Source organism: Mercurialis annua, linkage group LG1-X, assembly GCF_937616625.2.
Source record: "Mercurialis annua linkage group LG1-X, ddMerAnnu1.2, whole genome shotgun sequence".
NCBI classification, from domain to species: domain Eukaryota; kingdom Viridiplantae; phylum Streptophyta; class Magnoliopsida; order Malpighiales; family Euphorbiaceae; genus Mercurialis; species Mercurialis annua.
Genome location: NC_065570.1, coordinates 28,006,456 through 28,024,734, shown reverse-complemented (window position 1 = coordinate 28,024,734; position 18,279 = coordinate 28,006,456). Strand labels below are relative to the sequence as shown.

General features: G+C 39.8%; 2 protein-coding genes across 2 annotated transcripts; both read left to right on the top strand.

The window, feature by feature from the left end:
• The first annotated feature begins 11,242 nt into the window (after positions 1–11,242).
• Positions 11,243–13,026, top strand: LOC126667635 (uncharacterized). The gene is made up of 5 exons (XM_050360651.1): positions 11,243–11,483; positions 11,892–12,043; positions 12,139–12,221; positions 12,309–12,545; positions 12,630–13,026. The coding sequence occupies exons 1-5, from the start codon at positions 11,243–11,245 to the stop codon at positions 13,024–13,026; spliced, it is 1,110 nt and encodes a 369-aa protein (XP_050216608.1).
• Positions 13,027–13,104: 78 nt separating this feature from the next.
• On the top strand, positions 13,105–13,629 carry LOC126667627 (uncharacterized). Its single transcript, XM_050360639.1, has one exon. The coding sequence runs from the start codon at positions 13,105–13,107 to the stop codon at positions 13,627–13,629; it is 525 nt and encodes a 174-aa protein (XP_050216596.1).
• The last annotated feature ends 4,650 nt before the right edge of the window (positions 13,630–18,279 follow it).

Below are 18,279 nucleotides of genomic sequence, written 5' to 3'. Positions count from 1 at the left end.
CGTTTGGTTTTGTTTCGTAACGTTTGTAAACGTTTGGCATAAATCGCTAATATGGGGAAACGTTTGGATTTGTTTCCTATCGTTTGTAAACGTTTGGCTTAAATTGCTAAAAAGGCGAAACGTTTGTAAACATTTGCTTAAATAGCTAAAAAGCTGAAATGTTTGGATTTGTTTCCTAACGTTTGTAAACGTTTGGCTTAAATCGCTAAAAAGGTGAAACGTTTGGATTTGTTTTTTTTTTGTTTGTAAACGTTTGGCTTAAATCGCTTAAAAGGTGAAACACTTGGATTTGTTTTGCAACGTTTGTTTGGCTTAAATTGCTAAAAAGGTGAAACGCTTGGATTTGTTTCATAACCTTTGTAAATATTTAGTTTATATCGCTAAAAAGGTGAAATGTTTGGATTTGTTTTATAAAGTTTGTAAAACGTTTTGCTTAAATCGCTAAAAAGATGAATCATTTGGATTTGTTTCGTAACGTTTGTAAACATTTGGCATAAATTTTTAAAAAGGTGAAACGCTTGGATTTGTTTCGTAATGTTTGTAAACGTTTGGCTTAAATTGCTAAAAATGGGAAACGCTTGGATTTGTTTTGTAATGTTTGTAAACGTTTGGCTTAAATTGCTAAAAAGGTGATACACTTGGTTTTGTTTCGTAACGTTTGTAAACGTTTGGCTTAAATAAGTAAAAATGTGAAACGTTTGGATTTGTTTAGTAGCGTTTTAAATGGTTGGTTTTGTTTTGTAACGTTTGTAAACATTTGGCTTAAATCGCTAAAAAGGTGAACGCTTGGATTTGTTTCGTAACGTTTGTAAACGTTTGGCTTAAATTGCAAAAAAGCTGAAACGCTGGGATTTGGTTCGTTACGTTTTTAAACGTTTGGTTTAAATTGCTAAGAAGGTAAAACGTTTGGATTTGTTTCGTAACGTTTGTCTTAAATCACTAAAAAGGTGAAACGTTTGGATTTGTTTCTTAACGTTATACACGTTTGGCTTAAATCGTTGAATGGGGAAACGTTTTAATTTGTTTCGCAACGTTTGTAAACGTTCGGCTTAAATCGCTAAAAAGGTGAAACCCTTGGATTTGTTTCGTAACTTTTGTAAACGTTCGGCTTAAAGTGCTAAAAGGGTGAAACGCTTGGATTTATTTCATAACCTTTGTAAACGTTTGGCTTAAATCCATAAAAAGGTGAAACGTTGGGATTTGGTTCGTAACGTTTGTAAACGTTTTGCTTAAATTGCTAAAAAGGCGAAACTTGGATTTGTTTCCTATGGTTTGTAAACGTTTGGCTTAAATCAATAAAAAGGTGAAACGCTTGGATTTGTTTCGTAACATTTGTTAACGTTTGGTTTTGTTTCGTATGGTTTGGATTTGTTTCGTAACGTTTGTAAACGTTTGGCTTAAATCGCTAAAAAGGCGAAACGTTTGGATTTGTTTCATAACGTTTGTAAACTATTGGCTTAAATCGCTAAAAAAGTGAAACGTTTGGATTTGTTTCGTAACATTTCCAAACGTTTGGCTTAAATAGCTAAAAAGGTGAAACGTTTGGATTTGTTTTTTTTTTTGTTTGTAAACGTTTGGCTTAAATCGCTTAAAAGGTGAAACACTTGGATTTGTTTTGCAACGTTTGTTTGGCTTAAATTGCTAAAAAGGTGAAACGCTTGTATTTGTTTCATAACCTTTGTAAATATTTAGCTTATATCGCTAAAAAGGTGAAATGTTCGGATTTGTTTTATAACGTTTGTAAAATGTTTTGCTTAAATCGCTAAAAAGATGAATCATTTGGATTTGTTTCATAACGTTTGTAAACATTTGGCATAAATTTTTAAAAAGGTGAAACGCTTGGATTTGTTTCGTAATGTTTGTAACGTTTGGCTTAAATTGCTAAAAATGGGAAACGCTTGGATTTGTTTTGTAATGTTTGTAAACGTTTGGCTTAAATTGCTAAAAAGGTGATACACTTGGTTTTATTTCGTAACGTTTGTAAACGTTTGGCTTAAATAAGTAAAAATGTGAAACGTTTGGATTTGTTTAGTAGAGTTTTAAATGGTTGGTTTTGTTTTGTTACGTTTGTAAACATTTGGCTTAAATCGCTAAAAAGGTGAAACGCTTGGATTTGTTTCGTAACGTTTGTAAACGTTTGGCTTAAATTGGTAAAAAGCTGAAACGCTGGGATTTGATTCGTTACGTTTTTAAACGTTTGGTTTAAATTGCTAAGAAGGTAAAACGTTTGGATTTGTTTCGTAACGTTTGTCTTAAATCGCTAAAAAGGTGAAACATTTGGATTTGTTTCTTAACGTTATACACGTTTAGCTTAAATCGATGAATGGGGAAACGTTTTAATTTGTTTCGCAACGTTTGTAAACGTTCGGCTTAAATCGCTAAAAAGGTGAAACCCTTCGATTTGTTTCGTAACTTTTGTAAACGTTCGGCTTAAAGTGCTAAAAGGGTGAAACGCTTGGATTTATTTTATAACCTTTGTAAACATTTGGCTTAAATCCATAAAAAGGTGAAACGTTGGGATTTGGTTCGTAACGTTTGTAAACGTTTGGGCTTAAATTGCTAAAAAGGCGAAACTTGGATTTGTTTCCTAAGGTTTGTAAACGTTTGGCTTAAATCACTAAAAAGGTGAAACGCTTGGATTTGTTTTGTAACATTTGTTAACGTTTGGTTTTGTTTCGTAAGGTTTGGATTTGTTTCGTAACGTTTGTAAACGTTTGGCTTAAATCGCTAAAAAGGCGAAACGTTTGGATTTGTTTCATAACGTTTGTAAACTATTGGCTTAAATCGCTAAAAAAGTGAAACGTTTGGATTTGCTTCGTAACGTTTGTAAACGTTTGGCTTCAATCGCTAAAAAGGTGAAACGTTTGGATTTATTTCGAAACGTTACTAAACGATTGGCATAAATAGCCAAAAAGGGGAAACGTTTTGATTTGTTTTGTAACGTTTTACACGTTTGGCTTAAATCGCTAAAATGGGGAAACGTTTGGATTTGTTTCGTAACGTTTGTAAACGCTGGGCTTAAATTGCTAAAAAGGTGAAATATTTGGTTTTTGTTTCGTAACGTTTGTAAATGTTCGGCTTAAATTGCTAAAAAGGTTAAATGTTTGGATTTTTTTCGTATCGTTTGTAAATGTTTTGTTTCAATTGCTAAAAAGGTGAAACACTTGGACTTGTTGCTTAACGTTTCTAAATGTTTGGCTTAAATTACTAAAAAGGTGAAACGCTTGGATTTGTTTCGAATCATTTGTAAACGTTTGGTTTAAATTGCTAAAATGGTGAAACGCCTTGTTTTGTTGCGTAACGTTTGTAAAGGTTTGGCTTAAATTGCTAAAAATGTTAAACGTTTGGATTTTTTTCATAACGTTTTAAAAGTTTGGCTTGTTTCATAACGTTTGTAAACGTTTGTCTTAAATCGCAAAAATGGGGAAACGTTTGGATTTGTTTCGTAACATTAGTAAACGTTTGGCTTAAATTGCTAAAAAGGTGAAACGTTGTGATTTGCTTCGTTACATTTTTAAACGTTTGGTTTAAATTGCTAAGAAGGGGAAACGTTTGGCTTAAATCGCTAAAAAGGTGAAACGTTTGGATTTGTTTCTTTACGTTATAAACGTTTGGCTTATATCGATGAAATGGGGAAACGTTTTAATTAGTTTCGCAACGTTTGTAAACGTTTGGCTTAAATCGCTAAAAAGGTGAAACGCTTGGATTTGTTTTGTATGAACGTTTTGCATAAATTGCAAAAAAGGTGAAACGCTTGGATTTGTTTCCTAACGTTTGTAAACGTTTGGCTTAAATCGCTAATAAGATGAAACACTTGGATTTGTTTCGTAATGTTTGTAAACGTTTGGTTTTGTTTCGTAACGTTTGGATTTGTTTTGTAGCGTTTGTTAACGTTTGACTTAAATCGCTAAAAAGGTGAAACGTTTGGATTTGTTTCGTAACGTTTGTAAACGATTGGCTTAAATCGCTAAAAAAGTGAAACGTTTGGATTTGCTTCATAACGTTTGTAAAGGTTTGACTTCAATCGCTAAAAAGGTGAAACGTTTGGATTTGTTTCGTAACGTTACTAAACGTTTGGCATAAATCCCCAAAATAGTGAAACGTTTGGATTTGTTTCGTAACGTTTTAAACGTTTGGCTTAAATCGCTAAAATGGGGAAACGTTTGGATTTATTTCATGACGTTTGTAATCGCTTGGCTTAAATTGCTAAAAAGGTAAAATGTTTGGTTTTATTTTGTAACGTTTGTAAATGTTCAGCTTAAATTGCTAAAAATGTTAAACGTTTGTAAATGTTTGGTTTCAATTGCTAAAAAGGTGAAACTCTTGTATTTGTTTTGTAACGTTTGTAAAAGTTTGGCTTAAATTACTAAAAAGGTGAAACGCTTGGATTTGTTTCGGATCGTTTCTAAACGTTTGGCTTAAATTGCTAAAAAGGTGAAACGTCTTGTTTTGTTTCGTAATGTTTGTAAAGGTTTGGCTTAAATCGCTAAAAATGTGAAACGTTTGGATTTATTTCAAAACGTTTTAAACGTTTGGTTTGTTCCATAACATTTGTAAACGTTTGGCTTAAATCGCTAAAATGGGGAAACATTTGGATTTGTTTTGTAACGTTTGTAAATGTTTGGCTTAAATTGCTAAAAAGGCGAAACCTTTGGATTTGTTTCGAAACGTTTGTAAACATTTCGGCTTAAATAGCTAAAAAGTTGAAATATTTGGATTTGTTTCGTAACGTTTGTAAACGCTTGGCTAAAATCGCTAAAAAGGGGAAACATTTGGATTTGTTTTGTAACGTTTGGCATAAATCGCTAAAAAGATTAAACGTTTGGATTTATTTCGTAACGTTTCTAAACGTTTGGCCTAAATGAGTAAAAAGTTGAAACATTTGGATTCGTTTCATAACGTTTTAAAACGTCTGGCTTAAATCGCTAAAAAGGTGAAACGTTTGGATTTGTTTTGTAAGTTTTTAAACGTTTGGCTTAAATCGCTAAAAAGGCGAAACGTTTGGTTTTGTTTCGTAACGTTTGTAAACGTTTGGCTTAAATCGCTAAAAAGGTGAAACGTTTGAAATTTCGTGACATTTGTAAATGTTTGGCTTCAATTCCTAAAAAGGGAAACGTTTGAATTTGTTTCGTAACGTTTGTAAACGTTTGGCTTAAATTGCTAAAAAGGTTAAACGTTTGGATATGTTTCGTAACGTTTGTAAACGTTTGGCTGAAATTGCTAAAAAGGTGAAACGTTTGAAATTTCGTAACGTTTGTAAACATTTGGCTTCAATCGCTAAAAAGGTGAAACGTTTGGATTTGTTTCGCAAAGTTTGTAAACGTTCGGTTTAAAACGCTAAAAAGGGGAAACGTTTGGATTTGTTTCGTAACATTTTTAAACGTTTGGCTTAAATTGCTAAAAAGGTGAAACGCTTTGATTTGTTTCGTAACGTTTGTAAACGTTTTGCATAAATTGCTAAAAAGGTGAAACGTTTGGATTTGTTTCGTAACGTTTTTAATCGTTTGGCTTAAATTGCTAAAAAGGTGAAACGCTTGGATTTGTTTCGTAACGTTTGTAAAAGTTTGACTTAAATTTCTAAAAAGGTGAAACGCTTAGATTTGTTTCGTAATGTTTGTAAATGTTTGGGTTACATTGCTAAAAAGGGGAAACATTTGGATTTGTTTCGTAGCGTTTGTAAACATTTGGATTAAATCGCTAAAAAGGGGAGCCGTATGAATTTGTTTCGTAGCGTTTGTAAACGTTTGGCTAAAATTTCTAAAAGGTGAAACTCTTGGATTTGTTTCGCAACGTTTGTAAATGTTTGACTTAAATTGCTAAAAAGGTGTTTACACTGGCCCAAAATTATCATGGGTCAGAGCATAACAAGGGCTTATTGAGGGAGTTGGGCCCAGCAGAAGCCTTTTTATATTAGCTTTGTTAGGAAGTTGTTACTCATTAGGAGTATTTTTCTTTTAAGAATCTTAGTTCTAGTTAGATTAGGAGTCTTGGTTATGTAGATCAATAAATAGCCCAGAGCTTCATTATTTTTGTATCAATCAAAAACCAAGCCCAGTGCTTTTTATCTCGCAATCCCCGGATTGTTTTAATTTAGGAGTAGTTTTCAATATTAATCTCGCCTGAGTTCGTAACTCCCAGATTATTACTATTAGATCACGTGGTTAAGTGTTTTTAACCAAAGAAGCCCTGTGAATATTTATATAGGTTTGCTAAAGTATTAAACCTCAAACCGATCCCGATTATAAATTCAAAGATTCGAGTCCGAAATATTTCTAGGCAAACATCTTTTGGCGACTCCACTATGGACTTAGTTTATGGTTAGCACAAAAACGGACTTTAAGGACGATTCCAGGCACGCTCGGTCTATACGCCGACAACAACTGAAGGGAGGTGACAGAGTAGAAGAATCTTACTCGGAAAAATCCAAAATCATGGCCAAGGACAAACAACAGGTGAACCAATCAAACAAAGTGCCGAATACTTCGGACACCGATGGGAACCTTCCGAAGGACAAGAATGATGATGCAACCGACGATGGGATGGATTACTCACGCCAGCTTCCTCCATCTCGCCCATCTTTATCACAGGCCGATTTTTCGGCCATGAGGGGCGAGATTGCTCAGGAGAACAAGCAGATGTTCGACGGTGCCATGCACCAGATGTCTGAAGTGATGAGGAACATCATGGCCGATCAAACATCGGTCCAACGGCAGATCCAGGGTAATTTAGATGGCCTCAACAAGGAGATGGAAAACCTGGGACGACTCTTTTCAGGGTTGTCCACTGCCGATCAGGGTTATAGACGGGCCGAACAAAACCAGACACCGAATCCTTTCGGATATCCAGGAAGTTCGGCCGAAACAGCGCAACAACCCAGTAAGTTGGGGTATACCTATGGATCGGTCAAGCTCCTGACAAGGCACGAGGCCGAATCTGCTGGGAGAGCCGATCACCCGGGGGCAAGCACTTCAAACCCCCAAGGCGAGCCCAGACCACATGGAGCCGCCACAAGAGCTAACACCCAAGAGCTTAATATGGGCGAACGCTCGGCTTCCGAAGGAGGGGAGCCGAATATTTACTATCAGGGGCAACTTTTGGACACGCTAGAGAAACTTGGGGTAGATTTGAGACCAATGCCTCGCCCGTCATACATGAAGCCCTATCCGGATTGGATCGATAAATTGTACCCTTTCCCAAGGGGATACAAAGTACATGAATTCAGTATGTTCTTGGGCGAAGAAAAGGGACAATCGACGGTCAAACATGTCGCCCGGTTTTCAGCCCAGTGTGGCGAAGCTGCGGCACACTATTTTGGGAAACTTCGGTTGTTCGCCAGCTCTCTAACCAAGATGGAATTCACGTGGTACTCAAGGTTATCGCCAAACTCGGTAGACACCTCGAAAGATCTAGAAATCCTCTTCCATGAGGAATTTTACAAAGCACCACCTGATGTCACCCTTGCCGATTTGGCTCAAATATCTCAATTACCGAGCGAATCGGCAGAAAAATACATCGGCCGATTCAGGAACCTTAGAACAAGGTGCTCCACTAAGATGTCTGAGGCCGATTGTGTCCCGATGGTTTTAAGAGGAATGGGCTTCGCCATGAGAGAACACTTCAAAGGTCATTGATTCCGTGACTTATTTGAACTGACAAATAGGGTGACGAGTTACGAAAGACTTCTCTAAGAGAAGGAGCAGAGGAGAGGCGATTCTAAAGGAACTTACTACAAGGACCAACTGAACGTGGCTGTAGTTTCGGACAGTGAAGATAGTAGCTCCGAGGATGAAGTCGACATGGCCGAATTCTTAGGGACCAAGCCTCTGGAATGTTCGGCTTTAAGAAAACCAGGTTTCGTTAAGAAAAACAAAACCGCAGTGGTACAAATGGAATACTCCTTCGATCTAACCAAGGCCGATGAGATATTCGATGCCTTGTTCAAGGATGGACAGATCGCCCTCAGTGAGGGTCATGTAATCCCACCACCAGGGGAACTGGTCAAAAAGGATTACTGTAAATACAATAATTTCTGGAGGCAAAGCACGAATAATTGTGTGAACTTCAGAAATGTGATCCAGAAGGCGATCAACGAGGGGAAACTCTTGTTTCCAACGAAGAAAGAGGCCGATGCAAAGTACATCTCCATTAATACTGTTCGGCCTCACTTCGACAGTTTCCTGGAGCAGGGACAGATCCCGAGTAAGTGGAATCCAAGAAAACCTAAACCCAAGGTGGAGACCGATGGTTCTAATTGGCGAGGAGAAAAAGGGTGATCTCAGCAACAGAAGAAGAAACGCCATAGCTTGCCTACTGCAGAGATGACTTGCCCATCATGTAGTACTTGTTTCGAAGCTAAGAGGGCCGAAAGAGTAAGGGAGCATCCTAAGACATTCAAGCCTTAATCGCCCACGGAAAAGTGGCAGAAGCATCAGCCACAGCGGGAGTCCAAGACAACCGTGTTCAAAAGGATTTTTCGGCCAACAGAGGATACCCCTCGTATGACAAAAACCCAAAAGAGGCGTAAGCAGAGGTTGAGGCAAGAGTCGAGGGCAAACCACAGCGCACTGTTGGCACCAGAGGCCGAGCAGGGGGGCAAAACCATAGCAAAAAGATTGGGCAATAAGGTTCAGATCGAAACAACTGCCGAGCCACACGAACGAAGAACCTCTAAAGTAAGAAAGATATGGGTCCCAAGGCAAGTCGTTCGAACAGACGAGTTGACCAGCGCGACTAAAAAGATAGAGGCCCGAAAGAGCGAAACAGATACTGGCGAGAAACAATCTTTTAAAGACGTACTTGTTTCTCACCAAGATGGTCAGTTGAAAGCAAAACTACCTGGAGATCGTGAGGTAATCGTCTCACACAAGAAAGGGGTATTGAAAGCATGGGTCCCGGTTATCAGGGACGAATACAGAGTGAAATTGGTCACACTTCCTGATTTTTATAGAAGCAAGCCTGGGCAAAAGGCGACGTTGGAAGGTGATGTAATCATCCCAGAAGGTGATAGTGCTGATAGCACGACAGTAGTATTGCTTAGCAAACCCCCAACGAGGATGACAAGGCATATTCGGCCACTCTATATCAAGGCCGATTTAAACGGGGTATCAGTCAACAGGGTCCATATTGATAACGGAGCTGGGGTGAATATACTACCGGCAAAGATGCTCAAGAAGCTCGGCATAAACCGAGACCAGCTAGACCCAACTGTCATTTACATGACCGATTTCGCTGGGGGCGAGACGCCGGCTGAGGGATACATTACTCTCAGGACAAAAGTTGGGCGAGTAGAGACCGAAGAGGGATTTTTCGTGGTCAACGCCCCAAGCAACTACAACATATTGCTTGGCCGAGATTGGATACACTCCAATATGTGTATACCGTCCACCATGCAACAAATGTTGTTCATATGGCGAGAGGATGGTGAAGCCGAAGTTGGACAAGGCAATCCTAACCCCTTCGGTGAAGACCATAATGTGTTTGAGGCACGTTTATATGATGAAGAGGTGCGAAACATACAGTCCCTTAGTTCCAAAGGGGAGGCGAGCGTACCCCGCTTATTAGTCAATTCGTATCGGCCAGTATCAATGACCCTTGGGGGCAACGGCTGATCCACCATCGTCAAGCTTTTCGAATGATAGCACGACATAAGGAACTAAGGAAAAAGATCAGACAACTGGCCTCTCTATATGATGTAGCATCGGCCGAATGAATTTTTGAGTACCAAGATCAGGACCCAACGGGATTGCTCAAGATCGGGGATATACAGTTAGCAACGGGTAAACTGGAAGATGACCTTGCCCAGGTACAAGATGACTTATTAGAAATAAACTTGGGCGCGGTCGAATCGCCTAGACCTATATACATCAATGCAGGGTTGAGTGTAGAATTTAAGGAACAATTGATCGCTCTACTCAACGAATTCCGCGATTGTTTCGCTTGGTCATACGACGAAATGCCGGGTCTCGATCCAAACATCGCAAAACACAAGCTCACGCTGAAAAGCGGATTTTGGCCATTTCGACAACCACCCCGACGAATGTCAAGAGAAGTGGACAACCTTATCCAGGACGAAATTAAACGGTTGGAAGATGCCAAATTTATTCGAGAAGCTCAGTACACCGAATGGCTATCTAACATCGTTCATGTGATGAAGAAAAACGGAAAATTGAGGGTATGTGTAGATTTTCGAAACCTCAACCTGGCCACGCCTAAGGACGAATACCCAATGCTTGTGGCCGACATGCTGATAGATAGACCAGCGGGGCACACGGTGCTCAGTTTCCTTGATGCACTTTTCGGGTACAACCAAGTACCAATCAGCAAGGAGGACGTATCTAAAACAGCTTTCAGATGTCCTGGGCCGATCGGAGCTTACGAATGGGTCGTTATGCCTTTCGGCTTGAAGAATGCGGATGCGACCTAATAAAGGGCGATGAATAAGATGTTCAGAGGACTAAATTGCCTTGAAGTGTACATCGACGACGTGGTAGTGAAGTCGAACACCGAGGAAGTTCATTTGGCCGATCTGGGGAAGGGGTTCGAACGCATACGTGCTAATGGATTAAAGATGAACCCTCTTAAATGTGCATTCGGAGTATCGGCCGGGAACTTCTTGGGTTTCTTGGTTCACCAGCGGGGAGTAGAGATAGATAAAAACAAAGCCAAGGCGATCATCAATGCTGAACCACCGAAAACCAAGAAGCAGCTTCAGAGAATCATCGGTCAAATAAATTTCCTGAGACGATTTATAGCAAACACAGCAGGCCGACTACGTAGCTGGAGTGCTCTGCTACGAGGAAAAGAGACCGATCAGTGGGTATGGATGAACGAACAGCAGAAGGTGTTCAACGATTTAAAAGAGTACTTGGCTAAACCTCCAGTCATGACCCCTCCAAAGCTGAACAAGCCCTTGTTGCTTTATTTATCAGCTTCACATGAATCCTTGGGATGCATGCTCGCCCAAGAGGACAACGGGGTTGAGAGAGCGGTCTATTATCTAAGTCGTTGGATGACCGACACGGAGATTCGCAATAGCGACATAGAAAAGATGTGCCTATGTTTGTACTTCACATGCTGCAAGCTACGGTAATATATGTTACCGGTATGTTTGTACTTCACATGCTGCAAGCTACGGTAATATATGTTACCGGTAGTGGTATACGTACTATCCCAGACCGATATCATTAAGTATATTTTGTCGAAACCATACTTAAGAAATCGGATTGGGAAGTGGGCGATCGCTATGTCTGAGTTTACGTTGGAATACGTACCTCAGAGAGCAATAAAAGGACAAGTCCTGGCCGACTTCGTAGCCGATCATCCTGGGATCACCCTTAGGGAGGAAACCATTAGTTGCTGCGACATAGCCATATGGGAAATGTGGTTTGATGGATCTATGACTAGCCAGGGGGCAGGCGCCAGAGTACACATTATCTCGCCTTTGGGGGCATCTTACCGATTATCGTTCAGACTCCAGTTTGAATGTACCAACGGATATTAAACTCCCTGGGTCACTCAAGTCTCATGAAATTTCAAAAAGGTCACTAAAATCAATTTTTTTACAAAGTGGTCATTGAACTATACCTTTTATTACAAAAATATTTCTGTTGTTACGAAAAGAACACTAAATTTTTCGTGAATTACAAAAAAGTCATTGGATTATACCTTTTATTAAAAAAAGGTCACTGAACTATGTTCCTTTTTGTAATTTTGGCTTGCCACGTAAGCAAAAATGTTACGTTTTTACGTCGTTTTATATGGACGAACCCTTTTATAATAAAAGGTATAGTTCAGTGCCCATTTTGTAAGAAAATTGACTTTAGTGACCTTTTTGAGATTTCTTGAGATTTGAGTGACCCATGGAGTTTAATATCCATGTACCAACAACCAAGCAGAATACGAGGCCCTGATATTCGGTCTCGAAATCTTGGCCGAACTGGGGGCAAAGGCAATCAACGTTAGAGGCGATTCTTTGTTGGTCATCAAACAAGTAATTAGAGAGTTCAAGTGCGAGTCCGAGTTATTGGTAAGGTATTGCAACAAGGTAAAGGACCTGGTCGAAGGCTTTTAAGACACAAGGTTAGAATACACCGAGAGGGGCGAAAACGGTATCGCAAATGATTTGGCTCAACACGGCAGTGGGTACAAGATAAATCTACAATTCGACGCAATCGAAAGAGAAACGCCGAATCTCCATACTGGGGCATCACCATCAACGAAAGGTATCTTTCGGCCTACCAATTGGATATCACCCAAGATTGGAGGACCGAAATTCTAAGATGTTTTGAAAGCCCAGATTAGACAAATAGGAGACTAAGGTCCTTTGCCTTAAACTACGTTGTTCTGGCGGGCAAACTGTACAAAAAGGGTTTTGAAGGTCTACTCTTCAGGTGTATCGGCCCAAAGGAGGCGATGTTAGCAATGGCCGAAGTACATGAAGGGATAGCAGGCGCTCACCAAGCAGGCCCCAGAATGAGATGGCTGATCCATAAATACGGCTTCTATTGGCCGAAAATGGAACAAGACTGCATAAGATATGCTAAAGGGTGCGAAGCCTGTCAGAAATGTTGCCCGGTACAGCATGTCCCGGCCTAGGAACTCTATTCCATCATCAAGTCGTGGCCATTTAGAGGATGGGCTGTCGACCTCATATGGAAAATATATCTTGGCTCGTCAGATGGCCATACGTTTGTCATCATCGCCACTTGCTATTTCACCAAGTGGGTCGAAGCAAAACCCCTAAAATCGCCCACGCAAGAAGCTGTGATCAAGTTCTTTAAAGAGTACATCGTTCACCGACATGGTTTGCCAGAATCAATAACCACTGATCAAGGGAAAATGTTCACAAGAGCCGATATAGATTGGTGGGCTTCTCAGATGAAGATTAAAATGCTGCACTCGACATCATACTATGCGCAAGCCAACGGACAGGCCGAGGCGGCAAACAAGTCTATTAAGCTTATTGTTCAGAAGATGGCCGTAGAAAACCCAAGACAATGGCACGTATTGCTGTCAGAAACAGTTTAGGCAAACAGAACTAGCCAAAAGTCGGCCACAGGGACCTCACCTTTCCGGATGGTTTATGGGTATGATGCAATGTTACCAATGGAGCTCACTGTAATGTCTACTCGCCGTTTGTACCAAAACAAATTATCCAAGGACGATTATTTTGACAAAATGGTGATAGACTCTTTGGATCTCGACGAGAAAAGATTGGCAGCATTAGATCACCTTGAAGCCCAGAAAAGAAGGGTTAAAAGAGCATACAATAAGCGGGTAAAACCGAAGTCATTTACAATAGGCGATATGGTATGGAAGGCGATTTTACCTATCGGCCATAAAGACAAGAGACTTGGTAAATGGAGCCCGAACTGGGAAGGTCCGTTTATCGTAACTACAAAGTTGACAGGCGATGCATATGTCCTGGCGAATATTGACGGCGAGGAACATGACAGGGCAATCAATGGACAGTTTCTCAAGAAATATATTCCCAACTGTTGGGAAAACATCGACCGACGGCTATTTGGAGCCGACGAAGAATGTAGCCCGCCACGAGCATTTGCCGAACGTCCTAAGTTGATAAGTGTTTTTAGTGTAAAACATTTAACGTTCGGCCAAGAAAATTTATAATTTACTTTACCAAGGCTGATGTTTGGTTAGATCATTGTCATTTCGGCCATGTATTGTTATTGTTGAGTTTTTTCAATGGGTCCTCCAATTTTCTCAACCATTTTATGTAATAGTTTATTAAAAGATCAAATTTTTAATATCGGACTAATTATAGACCGATAATTATCGGACTAACTAAAGACCGATAATAATGATGGATAAAGACAATGGAAATATAAAACTAATGAGCAATGACGAAATCTTCGCCCCCTCGGCTGATCAACATAAGAAATTAAATGTTTACATTGAAAAAAATACGGCCACCAGGCCGAACCAAAAGCAGTATCGTGCAAATTAAGAAAAGAAAAATATTGTTCCGGACTTAACATGATTACAACATTGCTAGAAATGACTAAAAATATCGCCCATCTCATTGCGAACAGTGGTGAAAGATTTGCGGGCCTCCTTCACTTTGGGCTTCATCTTTGCAATGCTTTATTTCAGAGAGTTTTGGCTCTTTTTGACGTCGATGCCCTCGAGCAAACTTTTATCCATAGAAGTTTCCAGCTCGCCGATACCCTTTTCTTCCGCCTCCAGCTCGAGTTTCATAGCAGCAATTTTCTCTTCGAGCTCTTTGGCACGGTCTCGGCGAGTTGTCAGGGTTGAAACCGCCGATTTTACAGTCACCTTCAACTCCTCCAGTTTCTCTTTGGCCTCGGCTTCCTGAAGCATTAACTTGTCATGCTCGGTTTGAATCGCCATGGATTCATCATAAATCTTTTGGAAAGGCGTGAGCGAAGCAGATAACTTAACCATGGCGCCGCGAGCTTTCTCGCTGAGAACTTCTGGCGGGCGTCGGCCAGGGCAGTTACAGATCTCTTGAGTTTTTCGAAGTCTTTGGGCGGCTTAAGAAGAGCAGTGCCCTGGGATTTCAACTCAGAAACGATGTCCAAGTGATCGCCCCAGTTTTCAGAAGGACCATTGGAAGCCTCCATTTGTGTTTCGCCCTCAGGTATAGGCGAGTCCTCGTCTTCACTATCAGAATTGAGAAAAGTCGCCGCCTTTGCCACTATGTCTTCCTGCGCCGAAGCATCATCTGGTATCTGCCAAGTTTTTCCACAATAAAATATCAGCTGCCAGGCTACTACGGCGATGCAAAACAAATGTGAGGTACCTTAGTCTTTGTAGCAAGTCGTGCCGGTAGATTAACCAGAGAAGAGCTCAACGGCGATAATAATGGAGGCAGCGGTGAAAAAGTAAGCATTTGTGAGACAGTAGGAGTCACTTTAAAAGTTTTATGGGAAGAAAGTGATTGAAGGGCCGAACGGCCTTCGTCGCCAGTTTGCTCATCAGCTGTTTCAGTATCGCCCCGTGACGATGAATGAGCACTTGAGGGCAGGACGGATGGAACTTCGTTAGGAGACGGGTCGAACATACGAGACCCCGATGACTCTTTCTTCGCCTTTTTCGCCTTGGGTTCTTTCTGGGATGATTTTTGCTCGAAGGACGTTTTGGCTTCGCCCTCTTAGATTCTGTATTCTCTTCGCCATCCGTGTCAAAGACATCGTCTTTATTCCACCTTGGGACGCCAACTGAGAAAGAAAAATTAAATTAAATCGGCGATCTTAACAAGATCTTAGGAAAAAACACATTCGATTACCTCGTATTCTATTATAGCCGATTTTGATCAGTTCGGTATCGCCTCGACATCAGAAGGGCATCTGATGCCGGTATAAGTTACGCCTTCACTTGTTATGTCAGGTTTATGTTTTTTTGCCCTTTTCTTAGGGAGTTTTATTGGGTCAACAGTAGACATATTGACTTTGGGTACTGGTGGACTCTTATAATTAAACTTAGGACGAATATGGGCAAGATAAAATTCATAGGAGTATTTGTTTTCATAGTGTTCCTTCCAGACTTTCTTCATCTTTTCGTCATATTTTAACATAGCTATTCGCCTATGTCTTTGCATTTTAAGGTTCATACCAGGGCGATTTACGGGATCATATTTAAACTTGTAAAAACGCTCAAATTTAGCTATTTCGAAATGATGAAAAAGGTTACCTTCAAATTTGGAACTTTTTGGTGCCTGCAAAAGAAACAGATCGACATGAATAGGGTTTCGTGATAAAGTAGGTAATGAAAAATTATGAAGACTGAGGATTTCTTTTGGCGAGAGGTCGAAATAGGACTCTATGACTGAAGCCCACCAGCTTTCATTCTCAAGGGTATAGGTCGGAGATACAGAAGGGCAAGATATTTCAGAGATAGGTCGGAGATAAGCCCTGTTTAGGCGACAAATGAATTGGAAGTCGGGGTAGTTTTCTAATGAAGGTATGTAGGTCCCGCGATTATTGACGGAGATCAATGAAGGACAGGGAATTCCTTGACTAAAGCCGAATTGGCGGGCGACGTAGTTAGGGCAGTACGCCTCTAGGCTGCTACGTTTGTACTCTAATCCGGCGATCAGATTGCGGGATTTCAAAGCACTGCCCCAGTATCGGCCGCCACGTTTTAATTGAGGATCGGCCCTTGCTTCTTCAGAATCATCATTATCCCAGGCGAGAAACAACCAGGCAGGAGGGTACTTCAGGGATAAAACTTGGCAGAACAGTTCGGGAGCTCTGACGGAGTTGGTGAAGACTTCTAAAATGTCTAACACATGAGGAAGGTGAGTTCCAGCGGCGATAAGTTGGTAACCACATAACTCGGCCTTAATGTGGGGACCGACTTTGAAGAGCTCCGGAAAGTAAAGGGCGAGCCACAACTGTAATACCCATAGGGGACCACTTGGGCATTGAGAAATCCGGGTATCGCCATGAGGGGCGATTTCATTAAGGCGCCTGTATAGATGAGCAAGCATAAATTCCCCAAGAATACACTTGCAACCTACGGCGAGAGCAGTGGCGAGGGTGAAGCAGTCAGTAGTAACTCTTAATGAGGATGTGCAGAGGACGAATTTAGCTATGAAGAAAGCAAGGACGGCGATATGCTCTCTGGTATCGGGTTTGTAGTGTTCTTCGCCCATAAAAAGCTTGACAAAGGGACCGTAACTTCTTAACGTTTGTAAACGTTTTGCGTACATTGCTAAAAAGGCGAAACGTTTGGATTTGTTTCATAATGTTTGTAAACGTTTGGCTTAAATTGCTAAAAAGGCGAAACGCTTGGATTTGTTTCGTATTTTTTGTAAATGTTTGGTTTAAATTGCTAAAAAGGTGAAACACTTGCATTTGTTTCGAAACGTTTGTAAATGTTTGGTTTAAATTGCTAAAAAGGTGAAACGCTTGGTTTTTTTCGTAATGTTTGTAAACGTTTGGTAAATCGCTAAATATGTGAAACGTGTGGATTTGTTTCGTAACGTTTTAAACGTTTGGCTTAAATCGCAAAAAAGGTGAAACATTTGGATTTGTTTCCTAACGTTTGTAAACGTTTGGCTTAAATTGCTAAAAAGGTTAAACGTTTGGATTTGTTTCGCAATGTTTGTAAACATTTGGCTTAAATTGCTAAAAAGATAAAACGCTTGGATTTCTTTCGAGACGTTTGTAAACGTTTGTCTTAAATTGCTACAAAGGTGAAACGCTTGGATTTGTTTCGTTACATTTGTAAACGTTTGACTTAAATTATTAAAAAAGTGAAACGCTTAGTTTTTTTTGTAACGTTCGTTTGGCTTAAATTGCAAAAAATGTAAAACATTTGGATTTGTTTCGTAACGTTTGTAAATGTTTGGCTTAAATCGTTAAAAAGGTGAAACGTTTGGATTTGTTTCGTAACGTTTTACACGTTTGGCTTAAATCGCTAAAAAGGTGAAACGTTTGGATTTGTTTTGTATCGTTTTAAACGTTCGACTTAAATCGCTAAAACGGTGAAACGTTTGGATATGTTTCGTAACGTTTGTAAACGTTTGGCTTAAATTGCTAAAAAGGTGAAACCCTTGGATATGTTTCGCTACGTTTGTAAACGTTTGGCTTAAATTGCTAAAGACGTGAAACACTTTGTTTTTTTCGTAACGTTTGGCTTAAATTGCAAAAAATGTAAAACGTTTGGATTTGTTTCGTAACGTTTGTAAACGTTTGGCTTAAATTGCAAAACATGTGAAACATTTGGATTTGTTTTTTTACGTTTTAAACGTTTGGCTTAAATCGCTAAAAAGGCGAAACATTTAGATTTGAACGGTTTAAACGTTCCGCTTAAATCGCTAAAAAGGGGAAACGTTTGGCTTTGTTTTGTAACGTTTGTAAACGTTTGGCTTAAATTGCTAAAAAGGTGAAACGCTTGGATTTGTTTTGTAACGTTTGTAAACTTTTGGCTTAAATTGTTAAAAAGGTGAATAGTTTGGATTTGTTTCGTAACTTTTTTAATCATTTGGCTTAAATTGCTAAAAAGGGGAAACACTTGGATTTGTTTTCTAACGTTTGTAAACGTTTCGCTTAAATTGCTGAAAAGGTGAAACACTTCTATTTGTTTCGTAACGTTTGTAAACGTTTGGCTTACATTGCTAAAAATGTGAAACTTTTGGATTTGTTTTGTAGCGTTTGTATACGTATGGCTAATTTACTAAAAAGGTGAAACACTCATATTTGTTTCGTAACGTTTGTAAAGATTTTGCTTAAATCACTAAAAATGTGAAATGTTTGGATTTATTTCGTAACGTTTTAAACGTTTGGTTTTGTT

Excerpts from the sequence above, each read along its gene's own strand:
- LOC126667635 (XM_050360651.1), top strand. The coding sequence starts at position 11,243 with ATGTCTGAGTTTACGTTGGAATACGTACCTCAGAGAGCAATAAAAGGA. Across the intron at positions 11,484-11,891 it reads GTTCAGACTCCAGTTTGAAT|CAGAATACGAGGCCCTGATA; the intron begins GTACCAACGGAT and ends CCAACAACCAAG. Across the intron at positions 12,546-12,629 it reads TGCATAAGATATGCTAAAGG|AGGATGGGCTGTCGACCTCA; the intron begins GTGCGAAGCCTG and ends GTGGCCATTTAG.
- LOC126667627 (XM_050360639.1), top strand. The coding sequence starts at position 13,105 with ATGGAGCTCACTGTAATGTCTACTCGCCGTTTGTACCAAAACAAATTA.